At 40.3% G+C, this 21,210-nt stretch overlaps 2 protein-coding genes across 2 annotated transcripts in view; one reads left to right on the top strand and one right to left on the bottom strand.

Moving 5' to 3' along the window:
• Positions 1-10,980, bottom strand: part of LOC116310891 (acid-sensing ion channel 1-like) — a 64,997-nt gene extending 54,017 nt beyond the window's left edge. Inside the window, exons 1-2 of the mRNA XM_031727815.2 lie at positions 9,880-10,980; positions 3,680-3,875 (exon numbers count right to left, since the gene is read on the bottom strand). Of these exons, the coding sequence (XP_031583675.1) occupies positions 3,680-3,875; positions 9,880-10,241 (558 nt within the window). The 5' untranslated portion in view covers positions 10,242-10,980. The remainder of the gene's footprint in view (positions 1-3,679; positions 3,876-9,879) is intronic.
• Positions 10,981-17,697: 6,717 nt separating this feature from the next.
• Positions 17,698-21,210, top strand: spryd4 (SPRY domain containing 4). The gene is made up of 2 exons (XM_039604318.1): positions 17,698-17,823; positions 20,312-21,210. The coding sequence occupies exons 1-2, from the start codon at positions 17,698-17,700 to the stop codon at positions 20,819-20,821; spliced, it is 636 nt and encodes a 211-aa protein (XP_039460252.1). The 3' UTR covers positions 20,822-21,210.

Genomic DNA, 21,210 nt, shown 5'->3' with positions numbered 1-21,210 from the left:
AATTAAGCCACATTTAATTCCAAGCTTGATTGCACAGCATGACAAAGAGACTTCTTATTTCCTTAACACATCTGTCCCTTTAAATCTCACCACTATAAAAAAGTTAAAAACAACAACAACAACAACCAAAAAAACCCCCCAAAGCAATAAAATTTATTGAAATAGGAAGGACACTTCTCAAAGTGTCTCAATAAAAAAGAAACAGACACCGAAGTGAGGGGCTAAAATATCGGTTGTCATATGCTGCATGTAAAGTCCTTTAATTAAGGCAATTTGTCATTTGGGCTATATCAATAAACTAGACTTGATGCACAATATGAATAGTGTGGGTGTGGAAAATGAAATATGAAATCACAGGTTTAGCAGCCACAATCTTAAAGGTACAGGCTCTTTTTGTTTCAAGTCTGGAGTGAGAAACAATTCACAAGCTTGCTTTAGAAGATCTACTAACTACTCTAATGCAAGTAAGGAGAGCTGTGACTGCTCTGGCCATGCAGAGATCTAAGAGGTTTTGTTTTTTTAAATTTGAAGATGGTTGAAAGAAAAGAGGGGAGATGAAAATAGATCAGAGCTGCTGCGACTTGCTACCAGGCATGTCTGTTTAAAAAAAAGACACTCTAGTAGTGCTGCTTCCAACTACATGTGGAGACTCAAAAAAAAGGCACCCAGTTGCTTTGCTTTTATTGGTTTAGCAGGAAAAATGGCAAAATTGCCCATAAGCAGAAATATCACTTCAAAGCTACTCCAGTGCAGCTGCTACACTAAGCGGCAGCTTTAAGAGCTCCTCTCTGGTGTCATTGTGGATGAATGCATGTCATTATATTCCTCCTTTAATCTCTTCGGACTGCACATGCACTCTTGTTCTTCCTCAAATCTGCTGGTTAGATCGAGGTAAAAACTCTTTGACGACTCGTGCTCCCGTGAATAATATCTGCCAGATAGTAACAGAGATGCTCACAGAAAGTAAACGTAAATCTTGTTAGGAAAACAACTACTACTGAACTTAATCCAATCTACTCAGCGAGCTCGCCGTTTCGAATGATCAATGTTCAGCTCCAAATTAAAAACCACGTCTGCTGCCAGTGACTTCTGGCTACAGCGTTTGGGTGGGCCGGCCTCAGCAGAAGGTTTTATAGCAGAGACATTACAGTCGGGCAGCTCTGCTCCTGTGCTGCAGGGGAAACTTACTTTTCCAGTCAGTCAGGCAGACATATATAATGTCAGTGGACTGCTTAAACAAATTTTGCCAGCTCCAGTGCATTATTTCACATCCATTCTCCACAAGGACATCTGTGCACATTGTTTACTGGTTTGTTTTATTTATTAGGATCCCCTTTAGCTATAAACACAAAGCACATCTAGTCTTCCTGGGGTAAAAATATACAACACTTTTCAAAAATTGTTTAAAGGATAAAATTAAAAACACTGAAAACAATTTGTATTTTAAAAAGAGCAGACGCGAAAATTTTTAAAAAGCTGAAGGGATTCAAGCGAAATAACTAAAAAGCTCAAAACAATGTTTGATCATTAACTTTAACAAGAACTTGTTGGAAGACATGGAAGACTCACAGAAGTGAAAGTGGGGTTTTAAACATCTGCGTGCACTTGGGATTAAAAGAAATGGCGTACATGCCCATACAACAACACGTACTGTGGAAAATTTTCACCAGAGGAGGTTTCGATTCAAACCAGCAGCACCCACAGAGCAAACACAGCAGGTCCCCTCTGGTCAGAAAACCACACGTGCTTCCTTTCAGCTCGCTCCCATGTTTGCTCATTCTTTGCTTGGTGGTGTTCATCACTCTTTCAGCCAGACAATACTGTGAGTGTTACACTGTGTGTTATCCTTAATGTGCTTTAAAAACATATATATTTTAGAATTTACCTAAATCTTACAGTATAAAGCTGGTTATTTTATCAAAAGCTTTATTTTCATGTTCTCCTCTGTAATGATGGCTTTACACTGGGTTTACCACAAGGTGTTTGTTCTGACTGTCAGTGTTGCATTTGATTGGTTCAGTATCTGTGTGTGCAGATATGATTAATGGTTTGCAATTTCATTTTAGTTTCATTGGCTACACAGCAATTAACTATCCGAGGTGCTGACTTCAGCTGTTGCTCATTCCCATCTGGGATTCGAGCGCAGCCAACAGAACTCCGCGTCATGATCTCAGTCCCTGGTTGGTGACTTTTATCAGTCTGGTCATTTGCCAACATAACAACTGGAGCCATAAAAGAAAGACAGCTGCTTGTCCTCTGTACTTTAATATAGGATAAACAAAATAGGGGCTCTGTCAAAACAGCATAAATCATTAAATCCCCAAAAAAGCACATAACTCAAGGGATGAGCCAGTGTTGCAGCCTGTTGCAGAACACACAATTTGTTCCCATTTGTTTAGAGAAAAAAAAAAAAAAGGCAAAGATAGCAAAGAGGAGGATTAGTTGTTCAGGAGGGAGGTACAACAGTGAGTGTCTGCAGCCATCAGCCAAACACGGTGGAGGCTCTGTTATGGTTTGCCGTTGCATTTCAGCAAGGAGTGTTGGGAATTGTTTTCAAAATTGATGGAATTGGGAACAGAAAAAAGTACCAGCAGATTTTGATCCACCATGCAATACAATCTGGAAAACATCTGATTGGCAACAGCTTCTACTTCTTCTTCTTTTTTAATGTATCAACCAATTTTAAATCATTTGTTTTCCTTTATTATTTTTCAGTAGCAGAGTAGAGTAGACAGGAAAGGAGGAAGAGAGTGTGGGAAACAACACAGAGGAAATAGCCCAGGGTCAAATCACATCCGGTCCCCTGCTGAGCTATACCAGCACTTCAAGTAACACTTACAGCATTAATACCAAACACACTACCAATGCAGTAAACGCATACCTGGATATAAATAAAGCACAAATACACACACACACCATCAGTCATGGATTGGCCTCTTCAGAGCTCAGACCTCAGCATTATCATCTTGACAGAAAACAAAAGGCAGCCAACATCCAAAGAAGAGCTTTAAATGTCCTTCAAGAAGCCTAGAGAATATTCCTGAAGACTACTTAAAGAAATTACATGAAAGCTTGCCTAAGAGACTTCAGGCTGTGTTGAAAAGTAAAGGTGTTCATACCAAAGAAAGTCTTCTAAGGGTGTTAGAATTGACCAAACTCTTTGCATGCTTGCACATGTTTCATTTCACATTTTCCTGACAAAATATAAAGAAGTGCAAAAGTGAGTGATCATCCCATGCACAGTTACCATTAAAAGTTGTGAAATTTGTTGACACTGAGTGGAGTGCACTGCATACTGTAATATGTATGTATGGATGAGTGTGCAGAACTGCTGATGACTCAGTATGGGAACCACTTGGGTCAGCAGGCATGCCCATCAAAATGTACTCAGGAAAAAAAATTTAACACAGTAATTTTTTATCTGTTTTGTCACAGCCTGTTTAATATAGCACTCTATCAATTAAATTTCAGCTTTGAAAAAGCCTGGGCTGACATGAAACATCAATGTTTGTTCGCGGCTCTGCAGACAGTTATTCTGTCAGATATATGAGAGGTTTCAGAAAAATTCCCAGCTATAATTACAGCTCGGTTGTTGCAAACTAGCAATTATAGAAACAATGTGACTTGAGCGTAATCCTTTAATAATCTTCTGATCAAATCTTCTGGAGCAATGACTTACCACTTTGAAGTCCTCTGCTCTGCACTCGGTGCCGTGGAAGTGGCAGGAGAGCAGCATGTCACTGATATCGTGGCCGGTGCGGTCGTAGAATTCCCGCATGTTGAAGGGTCGCGGTTTAAAGTTGTGGAAGTCGGCTTTGACCTTGAGACTCTCCAGAACGCTCTCCTCCACTAGGTGCATGTCTCTGATCTCATACCTTTGAAATCAGATAGAGAAGGGAGAGTTCAGAGAAATGTTTCAGCGATTTCAAATTTCATGTCTCGTAGTTTGGTATGGCGCTTGCTTGAGCAGCACATCTCAGCAGTTCCCTTATCATAGACTTTGTAGGGTTTTTTTTTTACACTTTCAAGAAAATTTATGAGCGTCTATATCAGTGAACCTTTACTCTACTCAACCAGAGCTAAAAATAATACTGCACAATGAATCATGAGGTGTGGAAACCAGACGATAAAAATGTACAAGATGGTTTTTCTGTGGCATTTTCCACCTCTCAGATGACAAGGACTACCAAAGTGTAAAGCTTTATTTTACATTACAGTGCATTATAAAGTTGAGACAGGAGCTGTACAAGGCCATTAACCCAGTCGTCCCTTCACTGCAACAGTTCCAGGCTGCATGGTATTTCAGTTTGAGCCAACTTTATGTTGACTGGATTATTTTGCCAGTGAGAACATTTGGTTAAACTTTCATGTGAATTTTTAAGCTGACTGTCTCCTTCAGAAGTAAGAGTAACTAAATCTTTTAAATCCATGGCAGAGGTATGGTGAAAAAAGGGAATTTTTCAGAACAATGCAATCATTAATATATTTCCGGGTCACAGTTCAGCTGGTAGAGGAAGCCATAACAGAATTACCACCATGTTTGAAAGATGAGACATTATGGTGGGAGACGTGATGGCTTTTTGCTTCACATGGTGCTCATTCTATCATTTTGACAGAAGCTCATTTTTGTTTCATCAATCAACAAAACTTAGTTTTGTTACTTAGATTATGGACATTAGCAAAGAAACATGTGCACCCACATCCCAGAGAGCATTCTCCAGCTAGCAGTTCATGAACATACTCAAATACAGTCATGGTCCCTGTTATATGTGCTGGTATATATATACATCTTCTTCCCTATGTTAATACTGTCCATATGTATATAGTGCTGCAGAACTGTACCCCCCCCCCCAACATGTTTACCCTGAGTAGGAGATGCTCTGTATCTCATTGTACAGCTGTATAATGACAATAAAGGCATTCTATTCTATTCTATTCTTGGTTTGCTGTCCTTTTGCTGAATTTTCTCCTTCCATCTGTGCTTCCCCATCAGTGTAAGTTATTTGTTATTTCCGGTTTTACTTTGAAGGCTCGTTTCTGTGTATCTTCATGCTCTTGTTCCTGAGCCCTCTGGCCCACCTTAATTTTGTCTCTTTCTGAAATCAGCGCTCTAAATGTGCATACACACATACACACCAGACAATTCATTAGCTACACCTTGCTGGTACCAGGGTGCGCTCTTTCTTGTCTTAAAGTGCCTTAAATTATCATGGCACAGATTCAGCAAAGTGCAGGAAAAATTCTGAGATTTTGATCCATGTTGACATGATGGCATCACACAGTTGCTGCAGATTTGCTGGCTGCACATTCATGATGCAAATCACCCGTTCTACCACATCTACCACATCAAAAAGACACTATTTGATTTTGGTGGCTGTGGACAACATTTGATGTGATCTGAGTTCTGGTGCGTTATCCTGTTGGAAGCAGCCATCAGAAGATCTGTACACTGTGGTCATAAAGGAACGGACATGGCCAGCAACAATACTGACTGTGGCTGTAGGCTGAGGCGTTTGAACAATGATCAACTGCCACTAAGGGGCACACCACCAAGAACCACTGGTACAAGGCAGGATGGATCAATGCTTTCATGCTGACTCTACCATCTGTATGTTCCAGCAGAACTCGAGACTCATCAGACCACACAGCAGAGCACAGGTGAACTGTCGCCTCTGTTTCCTGTTTCTATCTGACATTAGTGTAATCTGCTGCTACTGTAGCCCATATCTTTCAAGGTTTGACCTGATGTACTCTCAGAGATACTCTTCTGCATATTGGTTATTTGAGTTCCTGTTGCCTTTTGACAAGTCTCCACTGATCTCTGGCATTAGCAATGCATTTTCTCCCAAAGGACTCCCATTCAATGGATATTTTCTATTTTCTTTGGGTGGGGGGGCATTCTTTGTAAAACCTGAAGATGGTTCTGTTAGAAAAAAACCCCCCAGCAGATCAACTCAGACTAGCTTGTCTGGCACCAACAACCACACCACTTTCAAGGTCACTTAACTCATTTTTCTTCCCCATTCTGATGCTCGCTTCAGCAAGTCATTTTGACCATCTCTGCATGCCTAAATGCAACGAGTTAATGCCATGTGATCTCCTAACTGACAATGAACAAGTGTATCTAATGAAGTGGCCAGTTAGTGCATAGTTTTGTCCTTTTATCAGATTGTCCGTTTACCTTCTAAATCTTTGTCTGTGTGCTTCGTACAATTATCAAGCTTAACATCAAAAAGTCTGCATAGTTATTGTAACCATCTTGGAATATTAATAAAGTAGCATCCACTAACTGACCCCAGAGTGGCCAAAATTGATATCTGAATTGTTGCTAATGATGGGGACCTTCACAGGATGCTAAGGGAAAGTACAGTAAGTAATAAAAAGCTAACTCTTTTCCCATAAAAACAGGTTCAGGGAGCAAACAATCTGACAATGAACGAAGGTAAAGATAAGACTACATATGCAGAAAAGCTGCTTAACCAGGTATGCACATGAGAAAACAATCAAAGCAGGACAGACAGTCACAGGGGAAGGAAATCAGACAGCAGAAGACAAGACACAGGCTGAAACAATCAGGGAATCAGTGAGAAGACAGGAAGTGAAGATGCAGGCAAGGAAGTGTAACTACAGGAAATGATAACCATGAAAACTAAGGTACGAGCATAGAAACAAGAAAGAGAGAGGCAAAGACAGGGAAACAGTGGAGCCACTGGGAACATTAAAAACAGAAGATAGTATATTAAACAGAAAAAAAATCAAAAAGCCTAATTATGTCTCTGTTTTAGCATTTAATGCCCACATTAATGAGAGTTTCTCAGCTGTCATATCTTGTATGAGGTTTCACATAGCTCTGCCTCACTGATAGCTTGGCATTCAGTTACATTTCTGTTGGTTTTGTCTGTTTCTCCCGACAGACGCTTAACTATAAAGGCCTATGTGTAACGTAGTGGGGAGCCAGACAACCCACATCATACGCAGCATTATCGGTAGCACTGGGAAATTTACTTTCATTTAATGGAGCTCACAAAAATCTGACCACGCTGCCTTGTATTAAAAGTGAGCAGAATAGCTGTAAATGCAGCCGCTCTCCAGCCTTGCTGTGATCTCCCACTGAGCTATTATTAAAAATGTCACCATTTTAATGGACTCACCAAAGAGCAGACTACTCCAGCCCCCCATCTCACCCCACCTCAAACGCTGCTTCAAATGAAAGGATTTTTTAGAAATTTCTCATATGAATGTACTGTGAATATGGTCTTTTATTGAACTTTTTGTGGCAAATACTATTAATACACACCATGTGTTTTATGTGCAACATGAATAAGAATGAGATCCAGTGGCTGCTTACTTTAAGAACGGAGTCGGTAATGTGCAATTATGCCAAGCTATTAAAATTTCTTATAAAAACCTAGGGCGCAGTAAATGCTTTTCTTTTTCATTTTGCGGAAGGCAAAAGGGCATCCAACTAAGTGAAATCATCAAAACAACAGATCAATAACAACTAGCCTCATTCTGGTTTAAAAATCAGTTCATAGATTTTAGACATTAAGAAGAGCCTAACCTTATTAAGATGGGGCAGGGAGCGCTTTTGTTTGATTGAAAGTGAACTTAATTGAGGAGAGGCATTGACTCCCTGCTGTTTGTATTGTGGACAGACCTGCCAAGAAGCCACTTATGAGATAAAATCCCCAAAGTACAAGCCGACAGGATCAGCAGAGACTGACACTTCAGTATGTGCACAGCTTAAATATCATGCCACAAGACATTTCCCAGACCAGTGACTCCAAACATGGGAAGTAGGTGGAGAACAATCTTAAATGGATTTCATGCCACGAGCACTTTCATTTCTGGCTGGGGTATAACAGCTAAGTGTGCTGTTGCATCGCTTCTCTACCTTGCCAAGGGAGGCAGGATAATGAGCACTAAACCTACTTCAGAGTGTAAGAGTTGAGATAAGTACACGGGGAAAGAAACTTAGAAGGAAATTCAACTCCTTTCTGATTTGGTGGCCAACTTTGACAAAAAAATTCTTTGTGAACTGCTGCCTTGAAATGTGGGATTAGGAGATGAATTGATGTAGAAAATTCCAGATGGCAAGTGTTGATTATCAGCCACACCAGCCTCACAGGAAAACAAAGCTAATTTTAGTCTTCAATCTGGGATTTTTGTTAAAGATTTAGAATAGAAATTGTCTTCATCTCCATGTTATAGTAAATCCACCAGATGCTGAGTCTTCTCCTTGATCTCTTTAACAGACATGTTCAAGCCTCACATAATCTGAGGACACTTTCGTGTTTTTGATGAGTCGGATGAAACAACGGTCCAAACTCTCCTGAAATGCTCTTGAGCCCTGATTGTAGTGAATGTCAAAATCTTGCTAATTGTTTCATTATTGCTACCTCTGTTGACATTTGGAAGAAAAAAAAAATATTACAACACCACAGGGAAAGCAATCAAACAGCTTCTTAAGCAAGGATTAACGCAGCCTCTTGTTCTCCCCTGCCTCTTCAACAGCCCTGTGCGTGATCATAATCAGCATTCATTCAGAACACCTCCACGTAATATAACATTAAAATCTACTGAGTGGATTTAATGTGCAGGAGGGGAATTTTTGGTGAGGTTTCACTGACATGAAGGATGTAAGTATGTGAACGACAAAAAAAAAAAAAAATACCCACAGCCTCTGCCATTTCACTTGCAATCAAAGGAAGCAGACTTTCCACATCTTTTCCTCCTGTGCATGCTGTACAGTACGACGCTGCTTCCAGCTCCATTACCCAGAGCCTTCAGCTGCACCAACAAGGCGGCTGGAGTTTTCTGATTAGTACGCCTCAGTTAATTCAAGCCTGCCAAGCATGCTCTCTCCAAGCACTGAGTCACTCAACAAGGTATGACCTATTAGAGCTTGCTGGATAAAGAAGTGCAAATTGCCAGTGGGGGATGAAGAACTCAATCCTATGGTTAAAGCTCGGGTATGCTTTGAAGGTGGGGCCACTGGACTTTAAAAGAAAATCCAGATTAACCTTTCAGCACATTGTAGTTTAAGTGATCTAAGAAGTAACTAGACTACTGCACCTTCTCTAGCCTGTAATGCAAGAATTTGGCCACAGAGGTCATAGAGTAGTAGAAAGTGGTAAGACATAGTGGGATAGTGGGTTAAGTGGAGTTCTTTCCACAGGAAAGCAGGTTTGGAATCCCAAGTGAAGCCAAAAGTCAGTGTAAACCTATTTTAGTGCATATGCCATGCTCATCAGGTGGGAGGGAATTTATTTTTCTTCTTTCTTAGACTTCTGCCAGCTTTAAGTAACAATGCTGCAAAATACAACCACTCTATTACATTCCTGTATTGAAAATATCACCTGGAAGTATGTATGATTCATTCTAAAAATATGTCTGAATGGACAAAAAACAGAATATTGAAAGACAATTTGCTAATTAGTCTGGAACAACGTTTGATGAAAACATTAAATGTTGTATCTAAACTTTGAAAGTGTGAATTACTTTACTAACTATCATAGGGTGAAAAGCAGGTACGCCTGGTGGGTGGTTGGTGCCTATCCCAGCTGTCATAGGGCAAAAAGTGAGACACACCCTGGACAGGCCACTAGGTAGCACAGCTCATATTCACACAATTAACCTAACATGCGTGTTTTTGCACATTTGTACCCGTTTGTGTACACTTCCGGAGTTCGAACCCAGGAATTTCTTTTTATGAGGCATCAGTGCTAACCACTGCACCTGTGTAAAAATATGGGGCGTTTTAAATGCCCAGCTAAAAGGGCAATATTAAATGCAGTAATTAAATTTGCCTCCTGTAGCAGAGGCAGAGTTGGAAATTAAATTCTGAGCGCTCTCTATTAACTTTTCTTTAACAGCTACCTTTGGTTGAGAAGGGCCAGCAGCTCCCCTGCGTGGTACAGGTCGTTGCGAGTCACGCGGCTGAAGCGGAAAGCGTTCAGGTTGCAGAAAGTGACGGCGGGGAACGTCATGATCGGGGTCGTGACCTCATCCAGTTTGGTGACGTGAGGGTACTCGAGGTAGAAGTGGATCCGGTCCACGCACACGTACAGCAAGAAGGTCAGAGAGCCCAAGAAAAACACGAGCCACAGGCAGCGTTTGACGCAGAACCGCTCGTACGTGAAGATGTGAGAGATTCCGTGCAGGGTCGAGCTGTGCGCAAAAACTTCTATGGGTGGAGGTTGATTTGACTCCATTTCTTCTGTTTCCACTTTGAGATCCATTGTTCACCGTGCAGCCCTCTTGAGCTGTATGCCAGAGTCAGAAAGCGGCTTCAAAACAGAAAATATTCATTCACCTGTGGCATAAATTCTCATTATCCACGCGAACAGGTCCAAACGTGCAGATAACCTCTCCGTCACCTGGTGCGGTTCGGACGCCATCGCTCATACACACCGACAAAACATTTTAAGCTTTAAAGAAAGTCAGGCGAGCGAGAGATGTGTGCAAAAGTAGCGCCTTTGAAAAAAAAGCACAATGACTACAATGCGTGCATAACCGAGACGCCAAAGCGAATGTCCATCACCACTGCGCTATAGTGATGTTTTGCAGGTTTCTCCCTGGGCTGCAGAAAAGCAAAGAACAATATAAGGGCTGACAAAGTGCTTCATCAGCCTGGAAATTCGCTGGTCGATTATAAGTCCAGTGAAGCACGCGTCGTTCCTGCGCGACAGCGAGAAGAAAGCCGGAGCTGTGGGAGAAATGGAAATCCTTCTTGGCACTTCAGCCCGTTCATAAAGAGTTCCTCTGTAGCTGCGCTGCACGCATGCCCCTTACAGTCAGTCCGCAGATTTTCAGGTCAGACCGGAGATTTTTTTTTTTTTTTTGTCTACTCAGGAATCTGAAAACCTGTTTAGGAGTCAGACGGTTGGTTGTTGTGGTCGGTGGAGAGTCGTGAGGTTTCCTCCCCCCGCGCGCTCGTTTATGTCTGTCTGCAAGCAGCAGCGGCAGCAGTGGACTGAAGCTCTGCTGTTCACCTGCGAGTTAGTTACTCCAGTGTTTTTTATATATCAGCACTACACAAGCTGGCAGCCGGGAGGGAGGGAAAAAAGAGAGAAAGAGCGAGAGCGAGAGGTGGGATTTCAGAGACTGTGCAGGTTAAAGTGGATTTGTTATCTTGGGATATATTTATTTAAAAATATAATTTAATCAGTGATTTACACCCTATTGATATTTCAGGGATTCAATAGAATATTGAGCAAGTCATCTATACAGATTGTTAACTTTGGTCTAAAATGATCAAAGGATATCACCATCCTTAAAATATACAACCCCGGACATTTTCAAACTTGCCTCGGGGCTTAAATGAGGCTTTGGTGATTCACTGGGCATATAAGCACAGCTACTTGGCATATATTTAAGGCAGTGACTATGTCACTAAAAAGAACTGTGCGTTTTCATTTTTATTTTGTCCTGGCTCTTAGACAAACAAAGTAATGGACAAAACTTGTTTTTGTATCTAGGAATTTTATTTTATTTTATTTTACGTTGCTGAGTTAAACTAACGCGTTTCTAAATACTCAACAACCAGCTAGAGCAACCGAAAAAAGCAACTTAAAGGAGAATTAAGGAGAAAGTTTTGTGCCCCCCCAACCCCCTTTGTTTTATCTAAGGTAGAGTAAGTGCAGTAAGTGCCTTGTAATATGTGTTGTTTTATGTGACTCAATTTTTGTATGTTTTTTCGTTCACATAAGATTACCTGTTTAAATGAAGGATTTAATAATAATCATCATCATCATCATCGTTTCTTCCTGATTACGTTGTAAATTCAATTCAACTCAGAGTTTCTACTCGGAATTTTTATGTGGAACGCCCCCTCAACTCGGATTTGCAAATCAGAAAGTTGCAGCAGACCAAATTACCCCAAGTTAGCAATCCAAGATAGCAGGACCGAAATAAACAGTAGTAAAACTGTAAACTTTTAAATGCGTACTGCAACTGTATATTTTTTGTCTCACTAAATAAGCCATACACAGAGCGCTGATCAGGCTTTATACATGAATGTGTTTGAAACACAAAAAAAGTATTATGTTGTATTGCTAGTATTACCTGAATGACTCTATTTTGTTAAGAACCAAAACAAATCCTTATTTTCTCACTTTTTCTAGAACAAGCTTACTCAGGAGTGACATGACTCCTAATTAACACTCCCATGCCACTGGTTCACTCACTGTCTCATCTTGCACCACTTGCATGCCTCCCACCAGACACATTATTAAAAGTCCTTTTAGAAGGACTTTGGTTTGAACTAGTGCATACATGTGAGAACACTCAAAATCCCCAAAACATGCTTTTTTTGGAAATTCTCTGGCTGAGTCATCCAGCAGTCACAGTTTGTCCCTTGTCAGCGCTTCACAAATTCTTGCATTTGCTCATTTTACCTTTTTTCAGAGCATTAACACCAAGAACTGAATGTTCACTTGCTACTCAATACATGCCACTCCATGGCAGGTGCCATTGTAGAGAGATAATCAGAGTTATTCTTAGCACCTGTCAGGGATTGTAACATTTTGCCTGATTGGTGAATACGATTTGGAATAATTAGCTTCTTACACAATAAGCCCATTTGGAAGAACTGAAAGGTGTATGATAGTAAAACTGACAAAATGAGTCTTTATGAGTCATCTTCTATCTGTCTCTCTATTCTGTCATCTCTCTCTCTCTCTCTCTCTCTCTCTGTCTGTCTGTGTTTTTGTCTGTCTGTCTGTTTTTTTCTTCTAGCTTTGTGACAGTTGCGTTGTATTAAGAACTGATCAGCTGCTAGCTAAAATGGATGCTCTAAGCTGTGAGTCTACACAATACAGTACAACCTAACTTTTCCACAGAATGGGAGTTAAAAGAAAAGTTGTAAACTTCCCACTGTAATTGTTTAGAATCAAATGTCAGATCAAAAGAGCAAGACTAACTGATTTACGTATTCAAGCTGAGCTGAAAGAAAGTAAACACCGGACCTGTATTTGTCAGGCAAAATCCAAATGAATGATAGAATGGTAAATAGGCGATTTGGCAGAATGTTTTCAGAGAACTTTATTTCCTGTTAAAAAGAAACTATTTGGGTACTTTGACCGTTTTTTGTTATAGGAGTCAGAGTTACATGTTCCAGCTTAAGGGAAGTGATTCCTTATGTGTACTGAAGTTCCTTTGAACTGTAAAAGAAGAAAAAGTTTGGGGGGAAAAGGGGAGGGAACTGCATAATCAGTGAATCTTTGAAGTTAAAGGAACAAAGTGATTTGAATCTGCAAAGATATTCATGATTTCCACCTTTATAATATCAACCTAGAAGGTGATGGTTAATGCCATGTATGTTATTGCATTTTTAAAGAGGACAGACTCTCCACTCACCCTCTGTAATTTAAAGTCAAATTCAAAGAAAATAATTTCAGCACCCAAAGGAGAAAACTGAATTGTCCACAGGTTCATTCCTTACACAGACAATCCCAACACCAGGATTAAAGTCATATTACTCCTCATATGAATTAAAAAAGACATGAGCAGCTCTTTGGTTTGACTGCAGCCTCAGAGAGAAAAGAGCCTGTTATTCCTGTAGGGGATAAGGATATAGTGTGGTACATTACAAGGACTGAAATACAGACTTAAAGATTTAGAAAGATTTCTGAGTTTCGAGGCCAAAAACGCAATAAAGAAAGTCAATTTCAGTGGTATTTGGAACTAAACAGACCATACAAAACAATACAATAAAGTGCAATACGTTAAATAAATACTCCAGCAATTTAATATTCTACTTTCATAATAATGCTGGTGATCTCCAAAGATGCAACATTAAAAAAATAAAAACAAAACAGAAATGAAATTAAGATGAAACTTGAAAGCATCTTTTATTAGACAGTCTTAGTAAACCTTTAAAGATGTGGAAGGGTGCGGAGCTGGCCCAAAGAGACTCTCCCCAAAACAGGATCATTATGAGCTACACAGGAAGGAAAAATAATGATATGTGCCATGTTTAGATTGGACCCATGAATAAACAATGACATTTTATCCTCAGCTGGATGTTGGCGTGAAAAATAGATCCGTCTGTGCAACACAGCTGAATCAAGCTTTGTTAATATCACAAAATATTTATCACATGTCATGAAAGATGCATTGCACTCCCTAAATACCTCAGCATGAGAAGAAAAAGTCCTCATCTCTGACATTAAAAGTCCTGTGACATTCGGCACCGTGCCTTGGGGCAGTTCATATCTCAAATGCTACATAAACAGTTCTATGTGTGGCAGAAATATGTATTGAATTAAATACAGATATATAGAGACATTTTTATGTGATTCAAGCAAAGCATTTCCCACATGTTTACAGACATGACTGCATGATGTCTCTCTTACATACAGTCATATGGTGGAAAGAAATGGAATGATTTATTCATGGACTGTACTGTACTACTCAAGTACTGAATAAGAACTGTAAGTATTTTACTTTAAATGGGTATTTCCATTTTTCTGCTTTATATCCATATTTTTTTTCTAATCAAATCTATTTAATTATAAGGTTTATTTGCTTTAGTGATTGTTACTTGTATGTCTGAACTTTGTCTCCTCTTTTGTAAATCAAACTCTCATCTGGTGCCTTATAAAGCTATGAACTAGCTTAGCTTCCTACAACAGGGAGTGTAAAACATGTGGCCCAGGGGCTAGGAAAGGCTTTAGTTTGGCCCACTAGAAGGCTTTAGAAAATAATTTAAATAAGGGAAAAGAAATGCATTTACCTATATTTTACCTATATTTTGGTTCGTTTGACATACTTCTCATACCCTGGCAAGCCACACCAGGGTAAGTAAGTAAAAGATAAACCATTAAATAACAGAAAAGTTCCTGTTTTTTCAACATTTACTTTAGAAATTTCAGTTTTTTTACAGTGGTTCCATTGTAAAATATTAAAAGAGGGATATTTTCTGTGAATTAACAGAAAATTTCAGATTTTCTTCACAGTAATTAAAAACTGAATGGGCTGACAGATAATTATGATTAAAAAAAATCATTGGTAAAAGTCATGAAGAACCTTCGCTTCTAAACAAGCTCAATGCTCAAAAACATGAAAGGAACTCGTCACAGTATATCACAAAGATGATGCTGTAGGCAGCATATTGTTCACCACAGCATCTCCAGACTCTTTCGTGTCTGTCACGTGTGCTCAGTGTGAACCTGCTGTCATTTCTGAAGAGAACAGTGCAGTGCCAGTGGCAGACCTGCTGACTGAGCTGCATGCCACTGGTTTATGAGCACAGGTCCCATCAAAGGACATTGGACTCTCATGTCATGCTCACTGAGTCTGATTCTACTGCTCTGGCAGTGATCCTCCTCTTCCTCCTCGTGCAGTGGCGCAGATACAGGTCCCGCTCCTGGGCTGAAGCCCTTCTATGGCTCTCTTCCACTCACTCGTGTAGCAGCCTGTCTTCTGGTATCTCCTCCACACTCTTGAGACTGTGCTGAGAGACACAACAAACCTTAATACAACAACACATATGGATTGTGCCACTCTGGAGGAGCTGTGAAACCTGACTGAGCTGCAGGTCTAATGCAACCTGAAGTGACAAGGGAACTAGCAAAAGGCAAGGCTAAAGAAAAATCAGTCAGGAGGGATAAGGAGAGAGCAATGTTCTGTTCAAAAGCATTCCCTTTTGGGGGGATTGCCTTTTGTTCCCTCTGCAGTGCACCTGTTGTCACTTCCGTTTGCAGCAATGTAGCTGAAATGGATTCACAGTGCTTTATACTTCCCTGAAGTTTAACTGGCCTTGTGTTACACTGTGATGGTCAAGTGTTCCCTTATTTTATTTTATTTTTTTGAGTAGCATAGTTTACACTCTTGTAGTGGTCTTTTTACTTACATAAAGGATCTGAATATTTCATGTACTGATTCACTGCCTGGTTTGAAGCTGATGTTGTACAGAGGATATTTTTCCTCCATTTACTATTCTTTAAACAAATTCAGCTGCCACCAGAAACTGAAGGTGGCATTTGAGTGACGTTATATTTCACAATACAATCTCATATTATTTATGCTGTATATTAAGAGCTCATTATTACATATTTATATTACAGGGTGATTCCAATATGGTAACTGGTATGATTACTTTTAGGCTGTGGAAGTGGAAAATGGAAGTGAATAAAGAATTCACTATTTACCAACATGGAGCTCCTGGCAGTATTTTAAGTAGTCTTTGGCTATTTATGTTGGGAAATGAAATGGTATCCATAACAAGCGTATATGTCAGATACTCTTTAAGAAGGATATAATAATTTACTTGGACCAGTAGTTTTTTCAGGTGTGAACTGGTTTAATGTTAACCAGTTTTCATCTCAGTCGAGCATCGAAATTCATCTCATGACATCCTAAGAATCCTCCTCTCTCATACAAACCATCTGCATATCCTCCTTCACTACATCCATGAACATTTTCTGCGAGCTCCCTCTTATCGTCCTGCTTGGCGTCGTCATCCTTTCTTCAACAGAGCCACCTTCCCTCCTATGCAGTTGTCCAAACCATCTCATCCTAGTCTCTTTAACTTTGTCTCCAAACTGCTCAACCTGAGCTGTCCCTGTGATACTCCCTCTGATTCTAGTCCTGTCCATCTTGGTCACATCAAATAAATAATAATAATAATAATTACTGATATATAATCTGAGTATCCACCTCCTGTCGTTTTATTAGCGACACTGTCTCCAAAACATAATTAATAGCAGGTCTCACTACCATCTTGTAAACCTTCCCTTTTCCTCTTGTTGCTAACCTTCTGTCACAAATCACCCCTGACACTCATCTCTACCTGCTCCACACTGCCTTCACCTCTGTTTTAGTGCAATTCAGTTAAATTCAGTTGCATTTATAAAGCACCAAATCACAACCAAAGTTGCCTCAAGGCACTTAATATTGTAAGGTAAAGACCCTACAATAATACAGAGAAACCCCAACAATCAGATGCACACTGTCTCTGTGTGTCAATTTGTGTGCTGTATTGTAATACTGTTTGTATAAAATTTATTTTGTGCTAGCTGTTCACTGAAGTCTTGTCAGGTTTAATAGACCTTGTGGTCAGTATATAGAAACACCCGTCCATCCATCCATGTCGTTGCACGGCTGTATCCTGTCCCAGCCAGGCTGTTGCTGAGCCACTCCCAGAGTGACCAACAACCGTTCATGCACACATTCAATAATACTAATAATAATTCAGTAATACTGAAATACATACATGTATTATCCATGCCACACAGTGGGCTAAATCCTGTAAAAGTAGATTGAAAAATGCTCTTAAAAATATCACAACTGCACATAGAAACATACAGCTAGGGCCATAAATTACCTACTAGGCTGTTTAAAGGTTAAACTAATAACTAATATTGAAAATGTATTGTTGTGAATCTAATTTTACTAAAACATTCCAAAAGTGTTGCTCCCTTCTGTTAAATGCTTTATTGCATGATGTTTATATTACTGTATGTATTATTTATTATGGATATAACAAATAATATATAATGTATTAATTATATAAGGATAATTGATGAACACTGATAACAGGCAGGCTGCTGTCCGTGGTACTGATCAGTGTTTTGGCCACGCGGGTGTCGGTGCTACTCTCCAGGCCTGCAGGGGGCGGCAGAGCGCGCAGCTGCTACATTTGATGAGCAAAAGGAGCTAAAACATGTGAACGGCAGCAGCCGCAGCGAAAACATGGCGATGCCCGTGAGTGCGGCTCGTGTCTGTCGCCTGGCAGGACGCACTGTTTCCTCCCTGTCAGCCGGACACAGGCGGGCTGTCAACCTGCCAGCGAAGACCTGCTTCATCTCCACATCCACGGCCAGCAGTGAGTTAACGTAGTGGTTAAAGAAAGGTTAGCTTTTGAGCCCGCCCCCTCAGAGGTCAGTGTCTCAACAGGCGTAACCTGGCAGCTAACGGCTTATGTTTCTTAATATAGTTGGGTTCTCCGTCGTGGCCTACCCTTTCTGCAGTAGTAAGGGCTGTAAGTGGTCATAACATCCGAATAAATTCATATTTAAAGCAAAAAAAACAAAACAAAGAAAGCTATGTGGATACGCCTGACTGATGTTTTCACACGGAGCCGTAGCTGTCTTTGTACCCTGTAATTCACGCCCATTGGGACTAAAATCGAAATAAATATAGACCATAGTATGTGTGCACAGTGTTGAAGTAATAGAAGTTTAAACTAAAATAAAAAAGCAGCGAAATACTGTCCGAAAATGGGTGCATTAAGCTCCTGCCTTCAAATGTGTGCAGAGTTTATGTGCTGCTGCTCCTGTTTTTCTGAGTGAATGTACGTTTAAATGAGCAGCTTTATTACTTTTCTAATGTCCATATTGCATTCAGAAAACACTTGAGCACCTGTCGCATACTAAGATCTACTGTAGTCAGTTTAGTCATTGTACGATAATGTACAACAGACCAATGGGCTTAAACCTGGGAGAAAAATCAGGGTTTTTAACATTTCGAGTTGCCAAGTAATGCACTGATAATTGTTGGCAAGTTTAGAAGCTGTCTAAAAGCAGAATGCATGATTTGCAAATCTCATAAACATGTATTTTATTCCTAATAGAAAAGAGAAAACATATCAAATGTTTTTTTTAAATGAAAAAATATTAGCTGACTTTGAGGTTGATGGGAGCAACGTATCTCAAAAAAGTTGGCACAAGGGGTGCCACTTTGGCTCAGTAGGTGAGCAGGTGAACACATAAGAAAAGACTAGGAAAGTAAGTGTTTATTAAGAGCATCTTGAAGAGGGCAGAGCTTCTCAGGAGTAAAAAGGTGTAGAGGTTCACCAGTCTGCAAAACAAATTAATCTACACGTTGTGGAACAATTTCAGGATAATGTTATTCAACATAAAATTGTGAAAACTTTGAATATCTCATCATCTACAATGTATAATATCAAAAGATTTAAAGAAACTGGTGAAATCTTTGTGTGCAAGGGACGATTTCCATTTTGGATACCTGTGATCTTCCGATCCTAAGACAACCCCCCCCCCAAAAAACAGGCACAATTCTGTCATGGAAATCACTGTGAACACAGTTCACTGTGCCATCACAAATCAGGTTAAAGGTCTGTCACGCAATGAAAAAGCTATATGTGAACATGCGCCAGGAATGCTGCTGTTTTCTCTGAAAGCTCATTTAAAATGGACTGAGTCAAAGTGGAAAACTGTTCTGTGATCAGCTGAATTCATTTTGGAAAACATGGACAGAACATCCTCTGATCTGAGGAGAAGAGGGACCGTCTGGCTTGTTATCAATGCTCAGTTCAAATGCCTGCAACTCCTGGTATTGAGCTGCTTTAGTGTATATGGATCTGACAACTTGCACAGCTGGAAAGGCACCATAGGTATATACAGGTTTTTAGAGCCAAGTATGCTCCCATCTAGGTGACGTCTCTTTTTTTGCAGTAAGATGATGTTAAACCACATACTGCATCTATTACAACAGCATGGCTTTATAATAGAAGATCCCGGGTACTGAACTGGCCTGCCTGCAGTGATGCACATGCATTTGCAAAAGAGACCTACAGCACCTAGTAATTGAGGCCATATATTTTTAAAGCTGTCAACTTATTTAATCACTTCTCAGTGGAGTGTGTGTGTTAGTATTCAAATACTGTTGGCCTGTGCTATCAGTGTCCCAGAATTGATCTTATACTTATATTATTTCCAAATGAGTTGGGACTGCTTTTGATCCGGGACATCTGTTTTTCCTGCTCAACAAATGACAAGGGCCCTTATACCACGTCATACAGAAGCTGTGCATGCTCAAATTGGCTGGGAAAAAACACAATAGTGATGACGAAAAGTGACAGGAGAAAATTCGTCCTGGTCAACCACCCAAACATCCCGGATCACAGCATCTTCCCAGGAGAAAAGAAATGAGGCTATTCAGCCAGTTTATCAACAAAAGCTTTAGTGATCAACACCCTAGACAAAGCGTCCAGGTTTCTTTATTGATATGAAAGAAAGGAGAAGGTGGTCAACTTTTAAATTTTGGATACAAAATGTCTCTTGTTTTTATGTTTATTTATTGTTTTTATGAAACTTTATGAAGTTGATTGCAGTTAGCCCATTCTTTTTTGCTTTCTTTTTCTAAGCACAAAAAAATCGTGCATTTTATGCAAATCAGCCCTAGATGGAAGAGATTTTTTTTTCTTCCACTAAACTGATATCAAACTTAAATGAATCATGTAAAGATACATCCCTGTTGTGTCTTTATTGATCTGAAAGGTCTGCAACTTCAGGTCTCTCTTGCTTAGTTTGAACGAGCGGCCAAATCACAGCCTTTTTTCTAGGTCAGCAGTCTGGACCTCTTCAAGAAAGACACAGGCGTCATCTATCGCATGATGGGCCTTGACCCCAGCCAGGTCCAAGATGACCCTGAGCGTTTCCGAGACTGGGCTGTCGTGTTTGGCGACAAGAAGATCAGCAGCGGACGACATTACTGGGAGGTGACGGTGAAAAAGTCTCAAGAATTTCGTCTGGGTGTGGCCGAGGCGGCGATGTCCAGAGACGACTGCGTGGGCACCAACAGCTCCTCCTGGGTGTTTGGTTATGCTCAGCGGAAGTGGTTTGCCATGACCAGCAATAAGATGGTTCCCGTGACACTGGTGGGCAAGCCGGACCGTGTTGGGATCCTTCTTGACTATGAAGGGGGTTTCCTGGGGCTGGTTGACGTGGAGCAGCCCAGGATCATTCACACCCTTAGGGGTCAGTTCAAGGCCCCTCTCTGCCCAGCGTTTGGACTTTGGGACGGGGAGCTGCTCACACACTCGGGTCTGGAGGAGCCCGAAGGCCTGATGTGAAGCTGGATGGCGTGATCGTTGTAAAGGCCGGGAAAAGTAGCAGGCTAGGCTTGTTACCATGGCAGTACTTATGACAACAGTATCTTTGTGGAGCAAAGAAAGCAATATCTTTATGTATCATGTCTACCTTAATTACATTATTTTGTGTGCGTGTGTGGTCCAGATGTTTTCTAACCATCCAGTACTCTGTGTATGTCATCAAGCCTCAGGCAATTATAAGTGTACCTCATGTGCTACCTCTCTGAGAGGAACATCAGCTGCCAAGTTGTTTTTGTTTTGTTTTTTTACATTGAATGTGCTGGCATTACCCACCTTTACAAACTTAAGTCAACACAAAGCATTTTTCAAGCTCATGTTTAAACTCAAATTTAATAAAATAACTTCACTGA

Source organism: Oreochromis aureus, linkage group 20 (assembly GCF_013358895.1).
Source record: "Oreochromis aureus strain Israel breed Guangdong linkage group 20, ZZ_aureus, whole genome shotgun sequence".
NCBI lineage: Eukaryota > Metazoa > Chordata > Actinopteri > Cichliformes > Cichlidae > Oreochromis > Oreochromis aureus.
Note: the sequence above shows the minus strand (reverse complement) of the source record. Positions and strands in the feature narration are given on the sequence as shown.

Bases quoted from the DNA above. Each gene is read 5' to 3' on its own strand.
- spryd4 (XM_039604318.1), top strand. From the start codon at position 17,698: ATGGCGATGCCCGTGAGTGCGGCTCGTGTCTGTCGCCTGGCAGGACGC. The intron at 17,824-20,311 runs GCCAGCAGTGAG...CCTTTTTTCTAG, and splicing joins GCTTCATCTCCACATCCACG to GTCAGCAGTCTGGACCTCTT.